Source organism: Nansenia antarctica (assembly GCF_963989245.1).
Source record: "Nansenia antarctica genome assembly, chromosome: 15".
In the NCBI taxonomy this organism is placed as follows: domain Eukaryota; kingdom Metazoa; phylum Chordata; class Actinopteri; order Argentiniformes; family Microstomatidae; genus Nansenia; species Nansenia antarctica.
In genome coordinates this window covers 11,549,783-11,566,403 of record NC_137685.1, presented here as the reverse complement: position 1 = coordinate 11,566,403, position 16,621 = coordinate 11,549,783, and the positions used below count along the sequence as shown (strand labels likewise).

The 16,621-nt window shown below is 40.5% G+C and overlaps 1 protein-coding gene and 1 pseudogene across 2 annotated transcripts in view; both read left to right on the top strand.

Annotated features, from left to right (window-relative positions):
• LOC308171109 (axonemal dynein light chain domain-containing protein 1-like) overlaps positions 1–10,501 on the top strand; it is a gene marked incomplete at both ends in the record, with an annotated part of 22,629 nt that extends 12,128 nt beyond the window's left edge. Inside the window, 10 exons of the mRNA XM_080545980.1 lie at positions 4,737–4,953; positions 5,334–5,427; positions 6,060–6,253; positions 6,853–6,943; positions 7,209–7,352; positions 7,942–8,031; positions 8,413–8,541; positions 9,453–9,518; positions 9,750–9,858; positions 10,374–10,501. Coding sequence (XP_080402106.1) covers positions 4,737–4,953; positions 5,334–5,427; positions 6,060–6,253; positions 6,853–6,943; positions 7,209–7,352; positions 7,942–8,031; positions 8,413–8,541; positions 9,453–9,518; positions 9,750–9,858; positions 10,374–10,501 — 1,262 coding nt within the window. The remainder of the gene's footprint in view (positions 1–4,736; positions 4,954–5,333; positions 5,428–6,059; positions 6,254–6,852; positions 6,944–7,208; positions 7,353–7,941; positions 8,032–8,412; positions 8,542–9,452; positions 9,519–9,749; positions 9,859–10,373) is intronic.
• Positions 10,502–14,523: 4,022 nt separating this feature from the next.
• On the top strand, positions 14,524–15,209 carry LOC308171077 (transcription factor HES-5-like; annotated as a pseudogene). Its single transcript has 2 exons — positions 14,524–14,653; positions 14,772–15,209. The product of its transcript is annotated as a transcription factor HES-5-like (transcript).
• Positions 15,210–16,621: the final 1,412 nt, after the last annotated feature.

The window sequence follows — 16,621 nt, the reverse complement described above, 5'->3', positions numbered from 1 at the left end:
TATTTTATGCAATCCATTACAGTCGGGTTGTAAATATCCTAGACTTATGGCAGGGCAGACCGGGAGAGGCATTGCAAGCGAAAAACTTTAGGGGGCTGGAGATTTGTCCCCAGTCTTGTTACTTCCTGTGCCCCCGATAATCTCAATCGAGAGATGAGATTCTGGGGTTCTGAGATTAGGTTCATAATGATAGACCCTGACCCTGTTTTTAGGGGACCACAGTGATTTCTCAAGAGGTGTTGGAGAAAGAGGAGGAGGAGGAAGCTGAGGGTCAGGTGCCATTGCCGGAGATTAGCCAATCAGTGAGTACTGATTGACGAAGACCAGCCAATCACTACAGTAGATATAAAACAGAATGATGAAACAGAGGTTTTAACTTATAAAACACAACCGGCCAGGAAGATTGTGTACGTCAATGACCTGAGTAGCGTTCAACAAGGAATTCTAATTCAGACAATCTGATTCTTTTTGTACTTGTGGAAATAACCACTGTGTCCCCCCAAATGATTGTCCTATGTACATTTTTAGTGGTGAATAGTGTTTACTAAAACTTTTATGCTGAATTTTCAACACCATCGTCGACACTCTTCATTTGGACCAGCACCAATCAAACCAGCACTACATTTTACCCATCTTTTTCCTACAACTACACTTAACAGCGCATTGTGGCTCTTGTCCTGCAGGGGGAGACAGAGGGCCTCGAAGAGGCCATGGGGGGAGACCCACAGGGAGGCTCTATCTTGAAGTTGATAGGTCATGACGGCGACATCATTGAGAGAACCCTGGGAGAGGAGACTATACAGCTGGATGGGGTGGGTGCACTGTTCCCTGTATAGACACAGATGTTCACATGTCAAATATAGATTATAACTGAGAATGTACTTAGTGAAATGGGAATTGTACAATTTCACATGGTAAAGTGATAATAATTACGCAATAATCCGTGCTAACAGATGTATATGTTGTTACTGTACAGTATATCGTGTCCTATCATTTCAAGCTCCAAACTAAGGTAGACAGAATGGTAAACACACACACACACATCCACACTACTAGTTCCTATTCCTTTTAATCCCCCCTCTCTCTCACCCCTCCTTCCTGTCAATCTCTACTGTCTCTATCCTCCTCTCTCTCACCCATCCTTCCTGTCAATCTCTACTGTCTCTATCCTCCTCTCTCTCACCCATCCTTCCTGTCAATCTCTACTGTCTCTATCCTCTCTCTCTCTCTCTCACCCATCCTTCCTGTCAATCTACTGTCTCTATCCTCCTCTCTCTCTCTCACCCCTCCTTCCTGTCAATCTCTACTGTCTCTATCCTCCTCTCTCTCACCCCTCCTTCCTGTCAATCTCTACTGTCTCTATCCTCCTCTCTCTCTCACCCATCCTTCCTGTCAATCTCTACTGTCTCTATCCTCCTCTCTCTCACCCATCCTTCCTGTCAATCTCTACTGTCTCTATCCTCCTCTCTCTCACCCACCCTTCCTGTCAATCTCTACTGTCTCTATCCTCCTCTCTCTCACCCCTCCTTCCTGTCAATCTCTACTGTCTCTATCCTCCTCTCTCTCACCCCTCCTTCCTGTCAATCTCTACTGTCTCTATCCTCCTCTCTCTCACCCATCCTTCCTGTCAATCTCTAATGTCTCTATACCAATAAAGCAGAAATGCCCTAAATACATATTTTTTTTTAAAGAAAGAAAGAAACTCTTGTGTGTTTGTTGTGTCAGACTGAGGAGATGGTTGTGTGTCCACACACTGACAGCGCTCACAAAGCCTTTGATGCCTTGGCCACAGTGAGGCTTCTGCAGACAGAGATACTGTGAGTTATTACTTTTATTAATTGTATACAGTATGTCTGTTTGTTTTTGTTGATCTAAAGATTATTATTATTATAGTACTTGACATTTGGTTACATGTATGATTTCAAGACTGTGTGTGTGTGTGTGTGTGTGTGTGTGTGTGTGTGTGTGTGTGTGTGTGTGTGTGTGTGTGTGTGTGCGCGTGCATGTTTCTCAGTGGGGTTGAGGTCCGTGCCCAGAGTTCAGAGGTCCGGGCCCTGAAGGCAGAGGAGGCCCTCCAGGCAGCGCTGGAGGAGATCCAGGACCTGGAGAGACAGCTACAGGGCCGGCCCAGTCTGGAGCCCAAAGGTCAGCGACCTCAACCACAGACCAACACCATAACACACCACTGTCACAGACAAATCAATAACTCACCTCAATGTTTATGTCAACACTGTAACTCACATGGATCACCTTCATAACAGATAACAGTGATATTGCAAGTAAAAAAAACACGTAATATAACACATAATACGTCTTTATGTGAAGAGATAATTTCCCCCCACCAGAGCAGGCTATTTTGTACAGGCCTGAATCGTAATTGCAAATATACTCTTAATTCAACTCTTTGTGCAAACCTCCCACTGACATCAATTGACGATTTACAGGAAGGTTAGATGTGCAAACATACATCTCAACTTAACGGCCTTGAAGCCTGCGACTGACATACTGTAACCCACAGAAGACCTCTCTGGTTTTACTCCACTCTCCATTCTCCTCTTATAATGCAAACAGTGACTGTTTGAATTTGGACACTCATATCCATATTTTTGTATTACAGTGAGTAAGAAATCCAAGCCCAAGAAACGCTAAACCCAGACCAGTACCAGACCAGTACCAGACCAGTACCAGACCAGTACCAGACCAGTACCAGACCAGTACCGGACCAGTACCAGACCAGTACCAGACCAGTACCAGACCAGTACCCGCAGAGGTCATCCAGATCGACTGAAGATCTATTGGACAAATAAATAAAGTGATTTATTTATAAGAGTGAACAATAAAAACCAAACGTATAAACATATGTATATCTATATTTTACTTGACTAACCCCCAAAAGAAGCCATGTTTCTGCTGTGTGAATTATGGCAAGAAGACACAAAGAAACATACAACTGGGTCAAGTGGGCCCTACTGAATCTCATTGATTTTTTTTTTTTTTCCTACAGTATATAATTATCCTGTACCTCCCTATGATTGCTGTCATGAATTTTAAAAAAAAAACACATTAACATACATTTGAAAACACATTAGCTATGTTATGTTATTTGCTTACATTCTTGAAGATGTAATCAATCTTAATTATATATATATATATTTTATTTTTTGTAATAAATATCACATGACCAAGGCTTTTCTTACTTTGATTTGGGCCTGTCTTTTGATTTGGGCCACCTACAGATCGTGATAGAAATCTAAGTTTATTCACTAACGTCTTAGATCTCAAAGAATTGGATTGAGCAATTTAAGCATTTTATGATATGTAGGCTGGGAATAATATACTGTATGTGATTTTACATATTGATCAGAAACTTGTTTATTTGATCTCAGTGCACAAAAACAGTTTAGGGCTTCGGTGTCCCTCCTCAACAATGACGTCACCTCCACAGCTAATGTGATGTGTAATAAGACACACTTCTGTTGTTCCTCCTTTGAAAGCAGTGAATGGGCAGAGTGTGGGAAACCAAGGAAAACTCACTCACAGACCCCCTTTGGGACAATAGAAGCAGACCTCTACCCTGGACCAGCAGAGGTTAGAGGGGGGCTCTGGGTCTCTACCCATTGATCTATTCCTGATCATTCTAGGATTTGGGTCATTGAGACAGAAAATATATATACATGTTTCATGTTTAGAATATTTAAATGTGTCAATTGGAAAATAACATTTAGACTAAAATGTAATTAACAAAATATGAAATTCTGTGAGTAGCCCTACTGTAAGTATGCCATCAGAAAACACATGGTCAGAACTCACATCCCATCAAGGATCCTTGATCTGATCTGACTATCATCACACTTTACACTTTAATTGGAATGTCCCTGTCATTTAGATGTTAATCTAACTTCCATGAATCTTAACCAAAGCTCTGTTGTAACCCTAACCAAGCAAATACTTAGATATCAACAGAGATGCAGTTGATGCTGTAGTTCAGATGCTGTCGTTTGTTGACAGTTTTAAACATCTATAGACCATCTATAGGTGCCTATTGAAGTAAGGTGATTCCACTAATCGTGATGTAAAATGATATTAATTAATTATTTCTATCATACTGAAGAATGCATTGGTCAGTTGAGGCATGTATTTTGTTTGAGTGATACACAAACTCTGGTAAATCTGGGATGCAATTCTCTCGAGTCAGTCTATCAATCAAGAACCAACTAACAAATTATTCATAAACACCTATGATCTCAAATTTTAAGAATTGGTGGACAAGTAATGTATAAAGTAAAAAATAAGATGCTTCCAGACTGTATCCAGAGACTATTTCAAGTTAGACAGAGTAATTACGAACTCAGAGCAATATGTATGTTTATGAAAACAAAGATTAGAACAAATGCAAAACAAAGATGTATAACCCCCCTAGAGGCCAGGAGGCCATGAGGGCACTGGGCCACGTTGTGTCTGAGCTCCACACGCAGTTGGGCACCCGCATCAACGGGGAGAGTGGTGAGGGAGAGACGGGGTTTCGTGTTTTTTTGCGTATATCTCTCATTTACAGCGTCATGTCCAGGGGGGTGTACTTGTACATCTAACCGCCTCACACTACAGAAACAGGCGATCGGCTCCTGCCGTCTTAAGGGCCGTTAGGCTCGAGAACCATCGGTTCACACCTGAAATCCCACCCAAAACACACACTGTTACTCCATTGTACGTTGACTATTTGAGTATGGCGCTTTCAGGAATACACAAGCAACTGATGTCCCTGGTCTTGGTGATGGAGTTATGGGCCAAAAAGCTGAAGTCCCTGATTGGCCGCACTGAGACGCTGCTTTACAGCGATTGGCTGAAGCTGGAGAAGGCCCTTGGCGGTTGTATGAAGCTGTCAGAGGAGGCCCTGCAGCACGTGCACGGCACCCAGCTGGAGAAAGAGAGGGTCAAACAGAAACCACACGTCAAGTGAGAGAGTTGTAGAAAGAAAAAGAAAAAGCCAAATATACACATTACAGGCTCTGTAAAGGAGCTAGGTTGAATACCTATGTTGCATGTTTGAAATATTAGATTAGATTAGATTAGATTCGACTTTATTGTCGTTGCAGTACAAGTACCAGACAACGAAATGCACTATTAGAGGTGCCCTTGATTTAGATTGCCTTGCATGCAGAGTTTAGACTGTCAGGACTATTCCATTAGTTTCACTGTGTCTGACCAGCTAAATCAAGCACACTTGAAGTTTAAATATATCACATATTGGAAATACCTTTTGGATTCAGGTCAGTTTTGGTTAGTATTGGATCCTGTGGGTTATCTGATCAGACTTTTCCCTGTGTGTGTTCTAGGATTGAGATTGATGATGTGTTCAACACCCTGCGGGAGTTCATCGCTACGCAAACCAACTTCTTTGACTGTGAGAACCTCAGGCTGTGTGACGAGGTACTGTGCATATTAATTCATATGTAATTTAATCTTGGTTTCAGAGTATTCTTGCCTATATCTACAGTACGTGTACAATGTGTCGTCAACTTGTAATTGTGTGTGTGTGTCTCCTGTTATTTTCTTTCTATGTATCGTTCATGTCCATGTCCATGTGTTTATGGCTATGAATTATTGGATCAATTATAGTATTGTATGTGTATTTTCATATTGTGTACAGTATTGTTGCATGGATTGTATTGTCATATCGTATTGTCATATCGTCTTTTTCTATTAATTGCTTTGTCATGTATTGTCATATTGTCTGTGTTTGCATCTTGTCATATAGGCAGACAGACAGACAGGCAGGCAGACAGACACACACACACACACACACACACACACACACACACACACACACACTTTATTGATCCCTGAGGGGATTCAGGCGTTATAGCAGCTCAAAGACCACAAAACAACAACAAAATAAAGCAACAATTGAAGAATAGGCCCAAAAATCTATATATATATAAATAAATAAAAAATCTATATATATATATATATACAGTATATATAATCATCAGGTATCATTGCCTACTTTATATCTACATAATCCTGTTGTCTATTGTCTGTCATTTCCCTCTCTTCGCCAGGTGAACTCTCTCCACACAGCTCTGACTCGCTGGATGGTGGAGCTGCTCCTGGCCAAGGTGCCTGATCACTGTGAGGACCAGGAGCCCGCGCCCCCCCCTGACCCCAGGTACACGGAGGACTCTCTGGACAAACTTGGGGAGGACGCCAGGAACCTGTCCCAGAAACTAGAGTACTTCTCCAAGTACATCACAAGGTAAAAACAAGTTTCTGGGGTATTTTCTATTTTTTTTAGCACAATGATAGTAAATTCATAAGAATTTACTTGACTGACTGCTCTTGGCTGACTGCCGTGGCTGGTGTGAAATGTGCAGCAGAAATGGCTGCCGTACTTGGAATCATGGTGCAACAGTTTCAAAGTCGAATTTAATTATGCTTTCCGGGTTCACAGTTAGAAGTAAGCCTAGTCCTGGACTAAATCACACTTTCAATGTCAAATCTCCATTGAAGATGCTGTTTAGTCTAGGACCGTAGTCTTTAGAATGGGAAGCTGTTACTGACACACAAAGACCAGTAGATGGCGTCTCTTGTAAATCAGCCTGCCTCCTACAGAGAGCAACTGCAAAATAGCATCATACTAGCTTATCCCTAAAAATGTAAGGATACTGGGTGGTAGAACGCACATATCCAGGAAAAGTCATTGAAAGGAGGGTCATGAAATTTGATCGAGTGCAAAGCGAAACAATTTTACTCACTCGGTCAAATGACCCTACCCATGGCTCCTCTTCTAGCCTTGTCTGTGAAATCGGCCCTATATGTGTGGAGTCCAAGCTGAATGTTGGTTTCTCGCTGCAGCTCTTGCCAGGCTATTGTAGAGGAGGAGATCCAGAGGAACATGACTCAGGATGACACTGAGAACGAGCTCCATGAGCTTCACAAGCTGCAGGTAGGCTACTCCACCACCCATATCTACAGTGAAAGTGTGTTTTAGTCCAGGACGAGGCTTAAGCCGCCTGTGCTACCGGCTCCAGGGGGGGTATTCCATCAACATCGCTAAAGTAAAATCCAGGCTTATTTTCGATACATCTCGTGAGAAAATAATGTGTTTGTGTCTGTCTGACTGTGTGTCTGTGTGTCTGTCTGTGTGTCTGTGTGTCTGTCTGTATGTCTGTCTGTCTGTCTGTCTGTCTGTCTGTCTGTCTATCTGTCAGAGGGAGTGTGCAGAGTGGGTGGACGCCTGTCAGATGCTGCTGTGTGACGTGAGAGGCAGCCCCGTGGAGCTGCGTGTCACCATGAACGCGGTCCCCTCTGTCACCGACATCCTTCCCTCTGCAGTGACCAGCCTGCAATCCCTAGTGAGGACACTTTTTTAAAATTATTATTATATTTGTATTTGCTGTGGTCCCTACTTATCTGTATGGCTTTGAGATGTGTATATTATGTGTAATATTGAATACCATGTTTATTTGTTTTTTTGTAACACCTTAAAACATCCTAGGTTTTGTTTATGCGTTATAATTTAAATGTACAGTCTGATCGCGCACCCTTATTCAAGTGATGCGTCAGCTACATTTTTACTGCCGCACAAATTTGACGAATAGAGAGGAGCCTAGTATGTGTTACAAATGGAGGCCGGGATTTCAATCTGACTTATTTTCAAAGAGGGAATTGAATGCACTCTACTCACCTGCTAAAATGATGGCATCAAAAACATGTTCCATTTTATTTATTTTATTTTATGCAATCCATTACAGTCGGGTTGTAAATATCATAGACTTATGGCAGGGCAGAACGGGAGAGGCATTGCAAGCGAAAAACTTTAGGGGGCTGGAGATTTGTCCCCAGTCTTGTTACTTCCTGTGCCCCAGATAATCTCAATCGAGAGATGAAATTCTGGGGTTCTGAGATTAGGTTCATAATGATAGACCCTGACCCTGTTTTTAGGGGACCACAGTGATTTCTCAAGAGGTGTTGGAGAAAGAGGAGGAGGAGGAAGCTGAGGGTCAGGTGCCATTGCCGGAGATCAGCCAATCAGTGAGTACTGATTGACGAAGACCAGCCAATCACTACAGTAGATATAAAACAGAATGATGAAACAGAGGTTTTAACTTATAAAACACAACCGGCCAGGAAGATTGTGTACGTCAATGACCTGAGTAGCGTTCAACAAGGAATTCTAATTCAGACAATCTGATTCTTTTTGTACTTGTGGAAATAACCACTGTGTCCCCCCAAATGATTGTCCTATGTACATTTTTAGTGGTGAATAGTGTTTACTAAAACTTTTATGCTGAATTTTCAACACCATCGTCGACACTCTTCATTTGGACCAGCACCAATCAAACCAGCACTACATTTTACCCATCTTTTTCCTACAACTACACTTAACAGCGCATTGTGGCTCTTGTCCTGCAGGGGGAGACAGAGGGCCTCGAAGAGGCCATGGGGGGAGACCCACAGGGAGGCTCTATCTTGAAGTTGATAGGTCATGACGGCGACATCATTGAGAGAACCCTGGGAGAGGAGACTATACAGCTGGATGGGGTGGGTGCACTGTTCCCTGTATAGACACAGATGTTCACATGTCAAATATAGATTATAACTGAGAATGTACTTAGTGAAATGGGAATTGTACAATTTCACATGGTAAAGTGATAATAATTACGCAATAATCCGTGCTAACAGATGTATATGTTGTTACTGTACAGTATATCGTGTCCTATCATTTCAAGCTCCAAACTAAGGTAGACAGAATGGTAAACACACACACACACATCCACACTACTAGTTCCTATTCCTTTTAATCCCCCCTCTCTCTCACCCCTCCTTCCTGTCAATCTCTACTGTCTCTATCCTCCTCTCTCTCACCCATCCTTCCTGTCAATCTCTACTGTCTCTATCCTCCTCTCTCTCACCCATCCTTCCTGTCAATCTCTACTGTCTCTATCCTCTCTCTCTCTCTCACCCATCCTTCCTGTCAATCTACTGTCTCTATCCTCCTCTCTCTCTCTCACCCCTCCTTCCTGTCAATCTCTACTGTCTCTATCCTCCTCTCTCTCACCCCTCCTTCCTGTCAATCTCTACTGTCTCTATCCTCCTCTCTCTCTCACCCATCCTTCCTGTCAATCTCTACTGTCTCTATCCTCCTCTCTCTCACCCATCCTTCCTGTCAATCTCTACTGTCTCTATCCTCCTCTCTCTCACCCACCCTTCCTGTCAATCTCTACTGTCTCTATCCTCCTCTCTCTCACCCCTCCTTCCTGTCAATCTCTACTGTCTCTATCCTCCTCTCTCTCACCCCTCCTTCCTGTCAATCTCTACTGTCTCTATCCTCCTCTCTCTCACCCATCCTTCCTGTCAATCTCTAATGTCTCTATACCAATAAAGCAGAAATGCCCTAAATACATATTTTTTTTTAAAGAAAGAAAGAAACTCTTGTGTGTTTGTTGTGTCAGACTGAGGAGATGGTTGTGTGTCCACACACTGACAGCGCTCACAAAGCCTTTGATGCCTTGGCCACAGTGAGGCTTCTGCAGACAGAGATACTGTGAGTTATTACTTTTATTAATTGTATACAGTATGTCTGTTTGTTTTTGTTGATCTAAAGATTATTATTATTATAGTACTTGACATTTGGTTACATGTATGATTTCAAGACTGTGTGTGTGTGTGTGTGTGTGTGTGTGTGTGTGTGTGTGTGTGTGTGTGTGTGCGCGTGCATGTTTCTCAGTGGGGTTGAGGTCCGTGCCCAGAGTTCAGAGGTCCGGGCCCTGAAGGCAGAGGAGGCCCTCCAGGCAGCGCTGGAGGAGATCCAGGACCTGGAGAGACAGCTACAGGGCCGGCCCAGTCTGGAGCCCAAAGGTCAGCGACCTCAACCACAGACCAACACCATAACACACCACTGTCACAGACAAATCAATAACTCACCTCAATGTTTATGTCAACACTGTAACTCACATGGATCACCTTCATAACAGATAACAGTGATATTGCAAGTAAAAAAAACACGTAATATAACACATAATACGTCTTTATGTGAAGAGATAATTTCCCCCCACCAGAGCAGGCTATTTTGTACAGGCCTGAATCGTAATTGCAAATATACTCTTAATTCAACTCTTTGTGCAAACCTCCCACTGACATCAATTGACGATTTACAGGAAGGTTAGATGTGCAAACATACATCTCAACTTAACGGCCTTGAAGCCTGCGACTGACATACTGTAACCCACAGAAGACCTCTCTGGTTTTACTCCACTCTCCATTCTCCTCTTATAATGCAAACAGTGACTGTTTGAATTTGGACACTCATATCCATATTTTTGTATTACAGTGAGTAAGAAATCCAAGCCCAAGAAACGCTAAACCCAGACCAGTACCAGACCAGTACCAGACCAGTACCAGACCAGTACCAGACCAGTACCAGACCAGTACCGGACCAGTACCAGACCAGTACCAGACCAGTACCAGACCAGTACCCGCAGAGGTCATCCAGATCGACTGAAGATCTATTGGACAAATAAATAAAGTGATTTATTTATAAGAGTGAACAATAAAAACCAAACGTATAAACATATGTATATCTATATTTTACTTGACTAACCCCCAAAAGAAGCCATGTTTCTGCTGTGTGAATTATGGCAAGAAGACACAAAGAAACATACAACTGGGTCAAGTGGGCCCTACTGAATCTCATTGATTTTTTTTTTTTTTCCTACAGTATATAATTATCCTGTACCTCCCTATGATTGCTGTCATGAATTTTAAAAAAAAACACATTAACATACATTTGAAAACACATTAGCTATGTTATGTTATTTGCTTACATTCTTGAAGATGTAATCAATCTTAATTATATATATATATATTTTATTTTTTGTAATAAATATCACATGACCAAGGCTTTTCTTACTTTGATTTGGGCCTGTCTTTTGATTTGGGCCACCTACAGATCGTGATAGAAATCTAAGTTTATTCACTAACGTCTTAGATCTCAAAGAATTGGATTGAGCAATTTAAGCATTTTATGATATGTAGGCTGGGAATAATATACTGTATGTGATTTTACATATTGATCAGAAACTTGTTTATTTGATCTCAGTGCACAAAAACAGTTTAGGGCTTCGGTGTCCCTCCTCAACAATGACGTCACCTCCACAGCTAATGTGATGTGTAATAAGACACACTTCTGTTGTTCCTCCTTTGAAAGCAGTGAATGGGCAGAGTGTGGGAAACCAAGGAAAGCTCACTCACAGACCCCCTTTGGGACAATAGAAGCAGACCTCTACCCTGGACCAGCAGAGGTTAGAGGGGGGCTCTGGGGCTCTACCCATTGATCTATTCCTAATCATTCTAGGATTTGGGTCCTTGAGACAGAAAATATATAAATGTTTCATGTTTAGAATATTTTAATGTGTCAATTGGAAAATAACATTTAGACTAAAATGTAATTAACAAAATATGAAATTCTGTGAGTAGCCCTACTGTAAGTATGCCATCAGAAAACACATGGTCAGAACTCACATCCCATCAAGGATCCTTGATCTGATCTGACTATCATCACACTTTACACTTTAATTGGAATGTCCCTGTCATTTAGATGTTAATCTAACTTCCATGAATCTTAACCAAAGCTCTGTTGTAACCCTAACCAAGCAAATACTTAGATATCAACAGAGATGCAGTTGATGCTGTAGTTCAGATGCTGTCGTTTGTTGACAGTTTTAAACATCTATAGACCATCTATAGGTGCCTATTGAAGTAAGGTGATTCCACTAATCGTGATGTAAAATGATATTAATTAATTATTTCTATCATACTGAAGAATGCATTGGTCAGTTGAGGCATGTATTTTGTTTGAGTGATACACAAACTCTGGTAAATCTGGGATGCAATTCTCTCGAGTCAGTCTATCAATCAAGAACCAACTAACAAATTATTCATAAACACCTATGATCTCAAATTTTAAGAATTGGTGGACAAGTAATGTATAAAGTAAAAAATAAGATGCTTCCAGACTGTATCCAGAGACTATTTCAAGTTAGACAGAGTAATTACGAACTCAGAGCAATATGTATGTTTATGAAAACAAAGATTAGAACAAATGCAAAACAAAGATGTATAACAGTTAAAGGAGTTAATTTATGGAATACTTTTGAAAAGGAAATGAAAATGTGTAGTACACTAAAAGGATTTTAAAAATTATTTAAAAATAAGATGATCAACAAGTATAAAACAGAGGTTTAAATATAGTTTTTGTTTGGTATTTTTTGAACTTTTTGTTGACATGCATAAGTGAAATTTTGTTTATAAAAGTTTCAATGTTTTGATTATGCATTCATGGGGGGACATGCATACATGTAACAAGGGTAGGCGCAATAAGCCACGGCTTCAGCCTACACCTTTTTGGTCCTAGTGTTATGAATTGTGACTGTGTACATTTTTTATTTTATTTTATTTTATATCTGTATTGTGAATTGCATAGGGGACCAAAATAAACATTCTCAATCAATCAATCTTTGTTTGTTTCTAAACTGAAATATTTAGGCCTAACTAATGATCTTAAGCCTTGGGGGCAGTTGTTGGGAACTGCTTCTGTAGAGATGGATTAGCATACCAAAAGGCACACTTCTATTGTTTAACGGAAGCTCTCTCAATGGGGAAAGTGTGGGAAAGCTCTGGAGAGCAGAGTCACAGTTCAGTGCCATTAGCATCTTCAATCCCACCAGCGCCTGACTGTCTCAATTAGGAATGGGCACACTTTGGGAAGGGGATACAATCACTATTAAATAAATAAATAAATAAGACTACGGTTTACCCATGTCATTGAGAGGCATTTTCTCTCTTTCCTACTCTGTTATCGTGAGAGATTTTTTTGTGGCAATTTACAATGCCCAAACTATTCAAATGCATAAAACAGGAGAAAGCTATATATCATATACAGTACAGGCCAAAAGTTTGGACACACCTTCTCATTCAATGCGTTTCCTTTATTTTCATGACTATTTGGTACATTGTAGATTCTCACTGAAGGCATCAAAACTATGAATGAACACATAGGAATTATGTATTTAACAATAAAGTGTGAAATAACTCTAAATATGTCTTATATTTTAGATTCCTCAAAGTAGCCACCCTTTGCTTTGTTGTTGTTAATAAAATATATAATAATAATATTAAATATAATATGTGTTAATAATATGTTATTATATATATATATTTAATATTATTATTATATATTTTATTAACAACAACACTTTTTTATTTTATTAACAACAAAAAAGCAAAGGGTGGCTACTTTGAGGAATCTAAAATATAAGACATATTTACAGTTATTTCACACTTTATTGTTAAATACATAATTCCTATGTGTTCATTCATAGTTTTGATGCCTTCAGTGAGAATCTACAATGTACCAAATAGTCATGAAAATAAAGGAAACACATTGAATGAGAAGGTGTGTCCAAACTTTTGGCCTGTACTGTATATGAGAGACATTTTGTGAGAATTGATTATTTTTTTTAAAGATATTTTGTTATCAATAATTCTATTTTTATGATGAATATTATTTCTTAAGTGTGTCTTTAAGTCTTTCCCTCCAGATGGTCAGAGAGCGAGGAGCCGTCACTAATGGTCTATTCAGGGTCCTCAGGGGGCTTTTGTGGGGCATTGATCACAGCACACAGGACTCTGTGGGAAACTCAGATCAGCTCTCTACTCACACTGACTACCAGCCAGGAGACAGAGACCACATCTGCTTCATCTGCTGCATCTGTATGTTACGTCACTACATGTCCAAACATGCCCCAGCATGTCCAAACATGCCCCAGCGAATTCAAAGACCCCTGACAATTGATATCGACCAACCTCTGGGAATGTGACTGTCCATGGATTATCGAACCGTACAGAAAACTATCATCACATTTTTCCACCCACCTATTATTTTTGACAGATCATTACATTGTCATAAATGAATAAATAAAAAAATCTAATGTGAAACTATGTAGGACTATCAATCATGAATACTTGGGGAGATGTCAAAATGCATTACAGTTATTCATCATTGTCAGAGGTCAAACGCATGAAGGTATAAAATGTGACATAATAATAAATTAATCATAAAAGGAGGTTCCACTATAGATGCAGAATATTATCTGGGGAGTAAATTACACTGTACTTGTTCATATGATCTGTGTCAGTGTCACGCGTGTACGCTGTGATGAAGAGCGTGTGCTCTGTCAGTGTCATTGATCCCAACATCAGGCAGCAGCTCTCTTTACAGGGTCACCACTTTCCCAGATCCACACAGCGCTCTGTGGGTCTCTCCCCGTCACCCCCCACCCCTGCACCTGCTCCCCTGAGACTGGGTCATTGTCCCCCCTCAGCAGTAAGAGCATCGGGCATGTGGCAGCTCCACATTCCTCATTGTTCTCTCCGAGCTCACCCATTGGCTACAGACTGTGAGAAACTCCACCAAGACCAAGACCCACACATTCATATGTAGATTCAGGACTATATATAGGAGGGATGAAGGCAGTGGAAGATCAGATTCTCTCGACACAGAGACCTCCACAGCACAGACAGAGATCCAGCCATGGCACCTACAATCACTTCGCCAATGACCTACCCTAAGGAGCACCTGACTCTGTCCCACAAGGTAAATTGAAGATTCAAAACTCCTGAAAGTGAATTCAACAAGATTTAACTATCACTTTGCTTTATTTATGCAATCTTTCAAGAATGTGTTATTAATGATCGCTCTTCTCTTTTCGCAGCTAAGAAAGCCAGTGGTGGAAAAGGTACGCAGAGATCGCATCAACAGCAGCATTGAGCAGCTCAAGTCCCTCCTGGGTCCAGAGATCCTCAACCAGCAGTCTGACTCCAAGCTGGAGAAAGCCGACATCCTGGAGATGACAGTTTGCTACCTGAGACGACAGCAGCAGTACAAGCCAGTGAGCTCTTCCTCCTCCTCCTGCTCAGCAGCTGCCAATCAGGGTTACTCCAGGTGTGTCCAAGAGATGGTGCACTTCCTGTCCAAGGATGAGGTGACGACACAGACCCAGAGAAGACTGCTGAGCCACGTCCAGAGCCTGCAGCCATCCTCTGAGAAGAACAGGAGGGAGAGTGACCTGTCTCTGCTGAGCTCTCCAGCCCAGCCCAGCATCAGTAAAGAGAAGAATCCAGTCAACAGCGCCCTCTGGAGGCCCTGGTAGAGTCCTACAGACTGGAGATCCACTCTCAGACAAACACATGGACCATGTTGGTCTATTTAAGTCAGAGACCGTAATGAGGAAGAATTCTTCCTCCACTTCTGCAGGAGTCTCTTATTCTCCCGTTTTGAACGAGACTTCAGTTGTCTTGAAGTCTCCGTTCAGATACATTTTCTATGAAAATGATCATATTTATCAACACTACCACTTTTAAGTGGTATTATGATAACAAGTGTTTGAGATACTTGTGAAACATGTTTTAATGATATGCTTATTATTGATCAATGTGATCGCTGGCTTTATTGGGCTTTTATTACCCACATGGGTGTCATCTTTAATCTCTCTGAGATGTTCTATGACTGATCTGTTAAGGTCAACATTTATAAGAGAATAGATAATTCATTCTACATTGTTGAGTGATGAAGCCATATTGGCATTACATTTTAGTATCTTTTATGATACATGTAGCAGCATACTGATCAACTTGACCTTTATTGTATAGCTGTTCCTCCATGAGGACTATCTACCCATACTGGGTATCATACCTGTTATAATCACTCTGTGATGAACTATCAACTGATCTGTGTCAGGATCAAAACTGTTCATTTTGATGCTATTGTTTTGTGTGAATTTTTTCACTTTATTTGAATACAATGTATTCTGAGGAAAGGGAAAAACGTATTTCTCAATGTTAAATCTCAAATGTTTATCTTAAACATCTCTATGTGTCTTTTGTAAAGACAGTAAATGTGTATCCTGTACTCAGTTGGAGTATCAAATGTCTTGGATTCATGTCCAAGTTCTGGTTGTGATGTTTATTTACTGTATTTGCCTTGAATCATTCACCTTACATTAAGGTGTTCAAGTCTACAATGTGACTTATTGAGTCAATTGAAATAAATCGGAAAGAAAACAATCAATTTGAAATCATGTTGTCTTGATCTTTACTTCAAACTATCCCTTTACTTCTATGCATGTACGACACAATTACATTATGAACATGAGTGAATGAGAATTATGCCTTAAGTAAAATACACTAAGAACTGAGTAACTAAGTTAACTAGGGGAGACGATTAAATTAATTGATTGAAAGTCCAACTTGAATCTGTAAATTAAGCAATGTTTTCACTTGACTATTGATGAGGCTCACATGTTGCCACTAAGCAACAAAGAGATCCAGAAAATTAGATATCACAAACTATAGTTTTTTGAAGTAAACAAACTTGTTGAGTGTTACACAGGCTTGTTTGATAAACATGTGTATGTAATGATATCAGAGTTCATGACATTCATTTTAATGCTGCACATTTGAAACAAGTGAATAAAGAAATATTGTCACCTACAGAATTATGATGATCAATGAATTTGAACTCCATATGAGGAAATATATCTGTATGCATGAGTATACCATCCAC